Raw genomic sequence first — 12044 nt, forward strand, 5'->3', positions numbered from 1 at the left:
GAGAGGTGAGAAAATTCTTAATGTTCTACATGAGTATAAAAGAGATCTTATTTCTGATCACACAATGCTTTCTTTGTTCTCTTTCTATCCTGATCTTCAAAGCGCTGCATTCTTCCACTGTGGCATATTGTCTTTCAAGATGTGACCTTCGTCCTCATTTCTGCAGTTCTCCTATAACAATTTTACCAATATATGTATGCATGTCTTTTTGAAGCCAACGTGCACGTGTGAAAAAGTGCTCTGAATGATAGTTGAGTGTCATAGTTGCATTAGAAGATACTCCGAGGAGTCGGCTGGGCGGTTTATCTTTAACCTCCTTGGACCTGGCGTCCACATATGTGGACGTCACATTTTGGGTTATTTAGATTTATTCTACAAGGGCCTGATATCCACTTACGAGGACATTATACTGCTACTGTTCTATCAAAATTTTAAACGAATATCCTCATATGTGGCTCTGATTTTTCTTAGAAACAAAAATTAGGTAAAAAAACAAATCTGGTAATTCTTTATTTTTACATTCATCGGGCCCCAATATGCCCAAATATCAAAGAGAAATTAAAAATGCATGCTGTGGAAGAGTTTGGGTCCTAGGAGGTTAAAAATGACGTTGAATTTTAAGCCTTTCTTTTTTTTTTTCCATATTTTTATTGAGAGACAAGTGTACATTAGTTTACAATGACAATACAAACTGTTCCCCTCACATATTTTTTAGTTTTTCTTACATGAACAGATATGATAATACACACACACACACGCTTAAATAAAGTTGAAAAAACAAACAAACAAAACAAAACCTAAGAAGAAACCCAAAACAAACAAACAACAAACCCCAAAACACACACATTAAAAAAAAATAAAATAAAAAAAAAAGGGGGGGGGGGGGGGGGGGAGATATGATATTAATCAGCTGGTAGAGCGTTTAATGACTTGCAATAGTTTACGAAGGGGCCCCAGATATGATAAAATTCTCTGTATTTGCCCTTCGCCACAAGGCCTATCTTTTGCAATTTAAGAAATGACATCACATCTCTAAACCAAAAAGAAGCCATGGAGTCTTGGGCACAGAAAGAACATATGGCCTAGGTCACATGGGGTGGCATGACATCTCTCACACTGATCCATCACTTGTGGGTAAATCTCAGACAGACGAGACTTTGAATAGTAAACCCTGTACGACACCTTGAACTGGATAAGTTGTAACCTGGCACAGGACGTACTATAACGGACATTGGATACTGCTTTCTCCCATTGCTGATCCGAAAAAATTACTCCTAACTCCCGCTCCCAAGCCCCCCTAATCTTAGCAACTGAATGGACATTTAAAAAGTTGTTTATATATTAAAGATATAATTGACTTCTTATTGGGTTTAAGGGATGCCTTTCTTTTTGACAGTGAAACATCTCAGTGAATCAGAAGTGCACATCGTTAACCAAAGAGGCGAGCTGAGGCCTCGTACACACAGCCTTAGAGATCAGCCGGTCAGCCAAAAGGCCACCAGGCAAAAAAAGAAAAGGAAAAATCGAACAAACAAACAAAAATCTCCCAAACTTCTGTCACTCCAGAACCGCACCGGGACCGAACAGACTGGAAGAACAGAGCGATCTTTAACCAAGTCAATTCCAGGATCAACTTCTTAGTACTTAACAATTAATAATGCTAAAAGATGATAAGTAGCACAGATGACAGGATGCTTATTGACAGCAGGCCAACAATAGTGCCAGTAAAATATTTTTGCTGGGGTACCTTCATTAACGCTGTCGCTCTTAGTGACAGCTTCAAGCTTCGTCTTGACCTTTATTTCAAGTTTTATTTAATTACTACAGTTACCATTACTTCTAAAAGACAAATGTGTGTTTTCCTGAGATAGCAGATCCTCATCTGCACTTAACTTACTTCTCATTTTTAAGTAGCCTAATGAAGCCAACAGCAACTGTGTTGTCACTGAGTTTATTTGGATTGTAAAGGGAGAGAGAGCTCAGGAAACACCACGTGAAGCAGCAGAGGTTGTCGGTGTTGCTGATGCAGTAGTGTGTGGACCTGGAGATAATGTTGCTGTTACGGATGCTTTCATCACTGGCTGGAGCCGCTGTTGAGCCAGCATTGCCTCCCCCAGAGCAAAGTGCTGGTGTCAGCACTTCTCTCTGGGTCACAGTGATCAGCACAGACGTTTTAGTGCTTACACACACACACACACACACACAAATAACATCCTCTACTCCAAGCCACAGACACACATTCATCTGCTAATTGCAGGCAAACACGTACTCACAAGCTTACATGTATGTTTAAACCTATGCATGTAGCTTGTCTCTCTAGCACACACACACACACTTCCCTCCCCTTTTTCTTCCATTACCCACTTTTGTCACATTTTTTTTCTCCTCTGTGCTTTTGTACCAGTTTCCAAATCACACAAGAGGCCGGTTCTGCTTTTGTGTGCAATATCAAAATACAGAAGGCTTTAGATGAAACATATTTTGGTACACTGCGTGAAGTATTTAAAGAACTAAAATATTCCAGGGGCATAAACGGCTTTGCATATATTAAATGAAGCCGACTGCAGTTATCTAATGAGAGGAAGGAGGTGGAAAGAAGGAGGTGGAGCGGGGTAAGGAGAGTGGAAAAGAATGAGTGAGAGAAAAGTGGAGAGATGGAAGAACAGAAGCTACAGGATGCAAATGTGAGGTAAATGTGAAGAAATAGGTGAATACCGCGCGTGTGTGTGTGTGTGTGTGTGTGTGTGTGTGTGTGTGTGTGTGTGTGTGTGTACGGACGGTTCACGAGAAGAAAGCATAAACAGTGGCAGCTGATAATGAGCTTACATAGGAGCTCTTCCTATTTACAAGGAAACTGCAGCAGAAAGCTGAACTAGCTACATACCTGCTGACTCGCTTTACATTTCACAGATGCACCACACACACGCACACGCACGCACACGCACGCACAAACACACACACCAAGGTTACTCCAGATGGACAATATTTTTTTAAAGCAAGCAAACAAGAATCCCTGAAACGCAAAAATGTAAATGCAAAAAAATTCTGATGTTTCAAGGGTAAAACGTAAAACGAATATCTTGGTGAACATGTTTTACAACACAAAAACTACTTTTAAATAAAAGGATTACTCTATTAGTCTGAACAAAGTAATAACTGAGTGCAACTTTTTTAATCAAATGATAATAAACAAATTAAACCAAAATGATGAAATAATCAAGTCAAATTAATATTAATAATATGAAATCTTTCTTATTATGCTGTTATATATATATATATATATATATATATATATATATATATATATATATATATATATATATATATATATATACACACACACACACGTACACACACATGTACACACACATACATATATACATATACAACGCTGGTCCTTCCAATGTTGGACTCATGCTTTATTCACGTGTGGCTGCACCTCTGTGTCACAGAGCTTGTGTTGGATAAAGAATGCTTTCAATGACCTTTAAACAGCAAAATATTTTGAAAAAAATATAAAAAAAAATATTTAAATTTTTTTTAATTTAATTTCTCTGAGATGTTTAATTAGATTTGACTTTTAACAAATGTTAAGTACTTGTTGCACAGAGCTCAGTCTGTATTTTCCTGATAGGTCACTCACAAATTAGACTGAACTTCTATTAATAAGAAACCAGTGGTCTTTCTGAGTGTGGTCGCTGTGTGAGCTCTTCCTGTTTTGACTGGCAAGAAAGCGAAGAAAAAATTCATCCACCACCATGCATTCATTAATATTACCAATTAAAGATATTTTCTTCATTACTGTGAAGCTGGCTCTTTTGACTGAAACAGCGTTACCGCTTGTGATACAAAACATTTCCTTTTAGTTCAATTTTTGGCCTCTGCTAACTCGTGAAAGAGATTTCGGACTCTAGCCGCTAAATTCAGAAGCCAGCCGCTAACTTTTGCTGTTTGCCATTTGGTAATGAGCAGGTCTTATGTTTTATTCAGTGCGAACCAAAATGAGTGAGAGACGCCATAAACTGAGAAGCAATGTGTTTGCCAAAGTCCCGGCAGAGAGCCGTTTTCCCCACAGACAATAAATCTTTCTGAGACCACAGCTATCGCCCCCTGGTGGCCTGTAAAAATAATGCAGCTCTATCTGGCTTCTATATTGAAATTATATCCATCTTATATCCAGCCTATGAAGATGAACATGAAGGGGAAAAAGAATTAGCAGACAATTTTCTAAAAAGCTCCACAGAGTGGAGGTGGAAAAGCAGAGTCAAGTGACAATTCTCTGTGGATTCATCACTACAAGCAACCTCTTTTACATATACGCGCTCGTGAAAACCTGCTGATAACAGCCACATCAAGGTGCTGTCAAAATCATTTAGAAAGACTGGCGTCTCACCTCATTGGAGACATCCACTACGAGATTGTCTTCGCTCTTGTCTCCATCGCTGTCCTGAGGAGCAAAGAAGATAGAAGAAAGGGGAAAACATGATTTTTTAACATCCATTAAGATAAAACAGCTGTTTTTTCCCTCCTCAGTCACTGGCACAGAGATACAATATGCTGCGTGTGTACATGGAGAAGTTAAATAATAAAGACACACAAGTGCGCACACAGATCGATATATCAATATCACTGGCTGCTCTTTGCTTCCTTTCGATCTCTGTCCACCGTCCATGCAACATTTAACACAGAGATATTGTATATCATATATTCTCACCAAACATCCCCCTGTACAAAGATTTTTTGATCTCAGTCATACGCACACACAGCACATTTTTTCCCCTCTTCGTCTAGCCATCTCTCCATCTCTCTCTCCTTTTTTTTCTGGGGTGAGAACGATGGCACTTAGTCACCATGGCAACAGCGCTTTGATGTGATCATGGCCTGATATTCCTATTGACATCAGTGTGGAGTGACATCAGTGCCTTATTATGCAGAGTCAAAACAGGACAGTGTCTACAACCTCCTTCCTGGAACAAAAACACACACACAAAAAAAACAGCAAGAGATGAAGCGAGAGAGAGAGAGTGGAAATGATGGTGAGGAGGGACGAGAAAAAAGTTCAAGGAGGGAAAAAAAGGGCAGAAAATAATACAGATGGAATAAAAATGAAAAGGAAACAAGAAGTAGAGCGTGGAGCGTGAGCGAAAAAGCGAGAGGAACTGAGAAACAGCGGTAAAGAGACAGAGAAAGATATAGAATAGGAAAAGGCAAACAGAGAGAAATGGGAGGCGTAATTCGGCTCGACAGACGGAAAGAGAGGAAAAACATTCAGAAAGTGGAAGCTCTCGGTGCTTGTTCTCTTTCTGAACTAATGGGAAGATTTGGACTGTTGCTGCTGATGCCAAACTGACTTAGCTGGAGGCCGTCTTGCACACACAGACTCCCGGTGTCAATCAATCCTCCAGACTGCAAACACACAGCCATCTAATTCATTACAGCTATCTGCCTTGGCCATCTCTCTTCTGGCATTACATCGCCTCTGGCTGCTTGCTCTTCCCCACTGGACCCATCCAAACCAAACACGACTCTAATTGGCCACGGGCCCCCGACCCCCGGGTGGCCCGTAATGTCATAGGCAATGTCATACAGACACACACGACCACGCAGACACACATCAGACAGACATCTTCGGTTGATATAAAGAACAAAAGTTGTTAGTTTACATGTAACTTTTACGATTCCTCCCGTTGGTTGTTACCTCCGCTGCTGCATTTTATTTTTCTCAGCGGCATCGTTTCAGGCTCAGATTATAAGCACAAAGTCACATAACACGCTTCCTGTCACCAAGGTTGAAAATTCCCACTGCAACAGGCTTGGATTGGGTCCGAGATTGCGTCCACAGCCCTGTCCAACTCCAGGCCTCGAGGGCCGGTGTCTTGCAGGTTTAAGATACCACCCTGGGTCAACACGCCTGAATCAAATAATTCGTTCATTACGTCATCTGGAGAACTTCAAGACATGTTGAGGAGGTCATTTAACCCTTTAAAGCCGGTCAGAGCGGACACGCTCCATTTTGCGTAACTACTTTTAAATCCCGGTAGCACTGCAACGATGTAAGCTAGCGCAATAATTTTTTTTCCATATGAAACCGGAGGAGTTGTACTTACATCTTATGCCATCAGCTTGTCCTCGGTCACAGTTTCCTTCCACATATAGCTTTGCAAAAACTGCATAAAAAGCACTTGCAGCAACAAAAACATAATATTCCAGAAACACGCTTTGCTGATCTGATCAGCTGTTTGTAACACTTCCTACGTCCATCAGCGTGAACTATCGCATGTCCGCCATGACCTGCCCAAAACCGGAAGTGACGTAATTTTGCCGAAATGTAGTTTTTTTTTCCATCAGGGCCTTATGAGCCTATACCGGTGTTTTTAAAAGTTATGTTTGACTTTATGACTTTCTGAGTCATTTCTGGGATGCTTAGGACTCATATTGCACTGCTGGAAATAGTTTATTTTGATGCATATGCTGCTTTTTTTTGCAAATTTGCATTATAATATTTCTTTTCATTTTTCCTGCAGTATATAAAAATTGGTGTATTTCAAAAATAAAAGAATAATAAATAAATAATAAATAAATTTCCTGTGGTGGGAAACTATTTTGTGCAACTTTTTTGTATTTACAGTTTTGAGGGATAAGCCTCTTAAATTTCTCTAACTAGAAATATATGTTAAAAAAAACAAAAGATTTTCAATTTTTTTGTAGTTTATTGCACTTTCTTGCAATTTATGTAATTACTATGCACTTAATGCAGACATATTATTAAAATTTGGGCTATAATGGTTGTATTGATGTATATCAACTTGAAATGCTCCCAAAAATGGCACTAAAATGTAAAAATATAATATAAGCTCTGGCAGACTTGGTGCTATGGTAGGTCTTAAAGGGTTAAGCATTTAAATCAGCTGTGTGGCTGGACACTGGCTCTTGAGGCCTGGAGTTGGACACCGCTGGTGTAGGACATCTGAATCTGGGTCACTGCAATTTTTTTAAGAACATCAAGACTATATATACATTTTTTTTTTAATTTTATGATCGATATGCTTTTTGTGAAGAAATTCTGAAAGAACGGAAAAGAATCCTCCCAAAAAACACTCTTGGATCTGATCTGAGCTTCACCACCTACGCAGCGCCCTCCGGCCTTCACTACTGAACCAACCCTTAATCACATTGGTGAAGGTAACAAACACATACGTAGGAATGTGGCGGGAGAGACTCTTTGTCGTCACAGCGCCTTCTCTTGGCCTCAGCTCCTCCCTGCGAGGAGGCGTAACCTCCCGATGGGCCTTGGCGCTCTTCATTTGGCTGGCTGTCTGTGGATGACACCGACTTACTCTGGGGGAAAAAGAAAAGACAGGAACACAATCAAAAGTATGAACGCGCGAACGCGACCTCACAGCAAAAGCACAGGTAATGACCGCCCAGGGCATGACACGCAGACTCACGTCACACTCGCAAATGATCAAACACATCAAAGTAAACACGTGGAGATACAGAGGATGGAAAAACAGACATTAAAAGCACACAAAACACACACACAGCACAGGTTCAGACGCAGTCATAGCGGCGCACAGGCCAGCCTATAAAGCTAATTACTGCTCTCCCTCGACACAGCAGTCTTCATGTAAAATATGAGTCTCATTATTGGCTAATAAAGCTGTGCAGGTATATTTACAAGCCTTTCCTGGTGCTCAGCTCTCTGAAAATCCGATCAAAGCATTGTGTTGTTTTAGGACTGGGGCAAGGGCCGGAGGTTCGGCGAGGACCACTTGTCATTCTCTGTCCCCCTGTGGGGAGGACAAGAACAGCGAGGGCTTAACACACGAGTGAGTCACACAGGAAGGAGCCCACGGGAACGGCAGGAAGGAGCACAACGCACGAGAGAAGAGGCTACACAATGGACCTCAGTGCAGCTCCGCAAATTTCCCTTTTTTTCCGCCTTTTTGTTCACTTCCTCTCGCTGTCCCTTTTTTCGCCTCCATTTCAAATTCAAACTTGTTTTTGCCAGCGTGGGGCTCTCTGATAAATGTCGATTGATATGCATCCTCCTCCTCCTCCCTTACTCCCCCAAATGCGGTAATGCTTGGCTAAGTTCAACAGAAACCTCCGCTCATGAGAGAAATATTTTCTCGGTGCTTAACAATCGGCATTGTGCTCGCAGTTAAATTATGCTAAGGTTTTCGCTGCAGAAAGAGCGAGGGAAAGTAAAGTCAGCAGCGGCCCTAAATCATTTTTATTTCACAATAAAGCTAGAACAAAGACCTGTTGGTGTTTTTAACAACACCCCACTGCTGCCAGCACACAAGTTTCATCTCTTTAGTTTCTTTTTCAGTTTTCACACAAATAATTCCTCCTGCTTCTGATGGAAAAACTCAAACAGGTCAGTGCTGCAGTGAAATGTCACCTTAAGGAAAAGACAGCTACTGTACTGTCATCTGTGTGTTTATTCTTATTGTGCCCAATGAAACTCAGAATAAGTTACTGTACATGTAAAAACTGTCAAACAACCCAAACTTGTTATATTTTTCGTTTCACGTCAAACAATCTTCTGGCATCTGGTTCGTTTTATCACTCCATTTCCAGCCTCCATCTCAAAGTTTTTGAAACATGTTGCATCCATTCATGTTTCCTATGTTCTGCTGTTAATAATAAAACATCTTTTTCAGATTTGGATATCAACACATTCTGTTTTTATTTCCATTCTGCACAACTGCACAACTTTTTTTGGAACCGGGCTGGTAAACTGATAATTTTTGCTCTTAGAGCAACACGTGTTCAAACATTACTGTCATGGTCCGCGGCCCGGTGTCCGAGGAGCTGATGGGATGCCCACGCCCACGGGTGTGGCTGTTAACTCCACACCTGCATCCCATCTCAGGCGATTATCAGGTGGACTATTTGATCCAGCCCAGCCAGCTGCTCCACGCCAGTCCGTTAGTCGTCTCACAGCGGTAACGTACACCCACGGAAAGGCGGTTGTGAAAACCCTCATTTACCTGAACAAACGCTAATCTTTTCCTTTGCGCTCAGGTAACAGCTCGGCGTGTTTTTGAGCCACCTGCCCGTCTGGAGTTTGGATCGCCTCCGGTACCAATCACCTCTACTTTCCTGGAGCTCCCCCGCGGACCCTCACCCCTCCCTCCGGCTCCCACGGCCCCACTTTGACTGTAAGACTCATACTCTCCCCCACGTATGCTCCCCAGTAACTCTCTTCCTCTTTCTGCTGCAGCCTCCCACAGTCCCGATTACGGCGTTCCTGCGTAACTCATCCCCCGGTCCCTTGGTTTTTCTAGTTTCTCGTGTGTTTTCCTTTGACCCTTCCGGGACACCTTTAGTTGAAATAAAGTTTATTTTTCGTACTCCTGTGCGTGTTGTCTCTGCTTCTGGGTCCAGCTTGTGTACTGAACTTCGGTTCATGACAATTACATTACTTCCTGCAGGCTAGAAACTCCATAAGCCTTTGAACTGTTCATCCATTCATGGTGAACAAGCATTTTGATTTTCTGGTGCAGCGATTTCACTTCATGGTGACGACGGCACTTTTGCACGTTAGGTTTAATATTAACTAGGGATCGTTTCGACTCTGAAGCATCTAATCGCCGTTGGATCTGCTGATCAGGAATATTTGGCGATTCCCGGCCAGTATTTAGCGGTTTTACTTGCATTTCTTATTTTGGGGTATCTTGGGCAGCATTTAACATTAACTCAGATATAATCCTTCCTCGTGTTCTGTATATGTTGTCGATTCCCCGAATATTTGCGGCGCTGATAAAGAAACGGTCCATTAACTCAGTTCGTCGGCTCCTCTAGATAACAGTCGAATGCGGCGAGCTCAGACGTTAGTATAATGTGGAAAACCTTGAGAAGCTCAAGGTTGATGGTGATGAGCTGCTATTGTGCTGGTGTTGAGCAGTGCTACTCCTGGCTGAGCTCCAGCAAAACACTGCCTTTTTTAGAGGCCACTTTGCGGCGCGTCTCCATTTCCCTCAGTTTATCACTGTCACACGCGCGCGTGCGCACGGCGAAACGTGGGCGTACAAAACACTTACATCAAGGTACACACATGCAACACTACTCACCCTGCTGGGCGCTCCCTCTGGGTCGGGGCAGAGAAAGGGAAGGAAAGAAAACAGAGCAGAGAAAAGAAGAGAGCGATGAAGAAGGGAAAATGGGGAGAAGAGAGAAAGTTTGACGTCAGTGCCGATAACAACAACAACAACAGTCCCCAGTCAGCCAAGGTTAGGCTGAACTACGACGACTTCTGTCTAATAAAGATACAAACCCACTATTGTGCCCGACTCCAGCCTCCTCTATCCTCTCTATCTTTCCCTCTCTCTCCTCTCCAAGCAGACAAAGCTCGCTGTCTTCCCCTGCTGCCATCAACGCTCACCATCTTTTCCCTCATTCTTCGTCTCATATGTAAGAACAGAAACACACACAGCTGCAGACACGCATAAGCTCTTACACAGATGCTTAACGTGACAATGCGAACACAGTGATCTCTTTATCTCTCCCCCCGTTTCTGTTCTCACCGATTCCTTCCATTTTTCTTTCTAGCTCTCAGTTTATTCATGAGAAAGTCTCTGTTGGCTCGCTGCTGGAAAAAACTGCACAAAGATAAGATATTCTATCGGGGTGAAAGGAAGTTCATAGGGAGAGAGCGTTTCTCCTGCATTTACAGAAAGGCCATGAATACATCTGGTCATGGTAAGACAGCAATCGAAACAGGAAAGTTCAAACCGAGTCCAAAAGGTGAGTTCCTGGACAAATTACAAAGCAGCTGCCTGTCAGAGATGATGTATAGCGCTGCTTTGCATTTTTGACTGCATTTCGTGTGGTTAAAAATGATAAAAAATGATCTTTTTCTTATTCTGCAGCTGTCACGAGTTACTATCCGCCAATTCTAGGATGACAAATGAAGCCAATTAAAGACAAAAATCAGAAATGCAAATGTTGGAAAACAGACACATTTTAGGAAGCAAAAAATCATCTCTGCGCGTTTGATACTCGATAGGTGCACGCGCCGTTTCCCTCAGCCTCACATGTACGGAACTAGCTAACCTCAAAATGTTCAATACTGTCATTGATTTCATCATCGATCAAGCACTTTGTGTAAACCTGAAACAAAAACAAGTACACTGATTCTCACTGTGGAACAACCGCGGTACACTTCAGGGCTGGAGGGATTTTTAGGGGTAAAAACGTCCACATTAAGAAACAAAATGTTCTGATGAGTGTGAGTGCAAGTAAAGGCAGCCGGTTTCAATAGTAGAAAAGACTTAACGCTGCTCAAAGTCACAGTCTTTTATTCTAGCTGCTCACTCAGAATATCTTCATGACAAATACTCTACCGAAACACATAATCCTGGTTTGACAAAACTGAGAACGAAGAGGCTAAACGCTTCTTTACCTCTGAGATGTTCAGGGTCCAGGTGGTTGCGCTCATCTTTGGAGGCAAGGTGGGCTGAGACCCCCAAAGCCCCCGTCAGTGCCAGCAGTCCTGAGCCCCCTGCGCCCAGGGACAGCCCTGATGGGTGTGGCGTCAGGGGGATGCCAGGGGCGTGGTGAGACAGGTGCTGGAGCTGCTGCTGCTGTGGCCACAGGGAAAGAAAGTAGCGGGGAGGTAAGGGGTAAGGGGAGGGAGGGTGAGATACAAGAGAGTGTGTGGTTAGAAAAGACAAGGTAAAGAAGAAAAGGGAATGAAAAACGGGAGAAGTGAAGTGAGGGGGAAGGCATGAGAAAGGGAGAAGATGGAGAGCCCAACGGTGAAGAAGGATGTTAAGATGAAGGTGGACAGGATGTGAAAGTGATTAGAGGATTAACAGGTGAAAGGATGGAGACCAAGGATGGGAAAGAGGACAAGGAAAGAAAGGCAGAATGAAATTGAATGATCATGATACACCCAGAAAGCAAAGGCAGTTGAGAATGAAACCAAGGAGTGAATAGAAGAACCAGAGGCAATGGGATTTATTATAAAGGAGAAGAATAAGGTAGAAAAGGGGCCATGGGAAAACACAGGGATGAAAATGTTTGAGTCACAG

General features: G+C 42.4%; 1 protein-coding gene across 4 annotated transcripts in view; it reads right to left on the reverse strand.

Annotated features, from left to right (window-relative positions):
- The window catches only part of tle2b (TLE family member 2, transcriptional corepressor b), a 97456-nt gene that overhangs the window by 11995 nt on the left and 73417 nt on the right, over positions 1-12044 (reverse strand). For 2 of the 4 annotated variants that reach the window (XM_087836608.1, XM_087836606.1), the window contains 4 exons: positions 11414-11594; positions 10083-10099; positions 7198-7338; positions 4394-4447 (listed from right to left, as the gene is read on the reverse strand). In XM_087836608.1, the coding sequence (XP_087692734.1) occupies positions 4394-4447; positions 7198-7338; positions 10083-10099; positions 11414-11594 (393 nt within the window). Of the gene's footprint in view, positions 1-4393; positions 4448-7197; positions 7339-10082; positions 10100-10289; positions 11091-11413; positions 11595-12044 lie in introns of those variants that run through there. The other 2 variants (XM_087836607.1, XM_087836609.1) reach the window with 2 other exon arrangements.

This window comes from Neolamprologus brichardi, chromosome 23, assembly GCF_056152115.1.
Source record: "Neolamprologus brichardi isolate AB-2024 chromosome 23, ASM5615211v1, whole genome shotgun sequence".
Lineage (NCBI taxonomy): Eukaryota > Metazoa > Chordata > Actinopteri > Cichliformes > Cichlidae > Neolamprologus > Neolamprologus brichardi.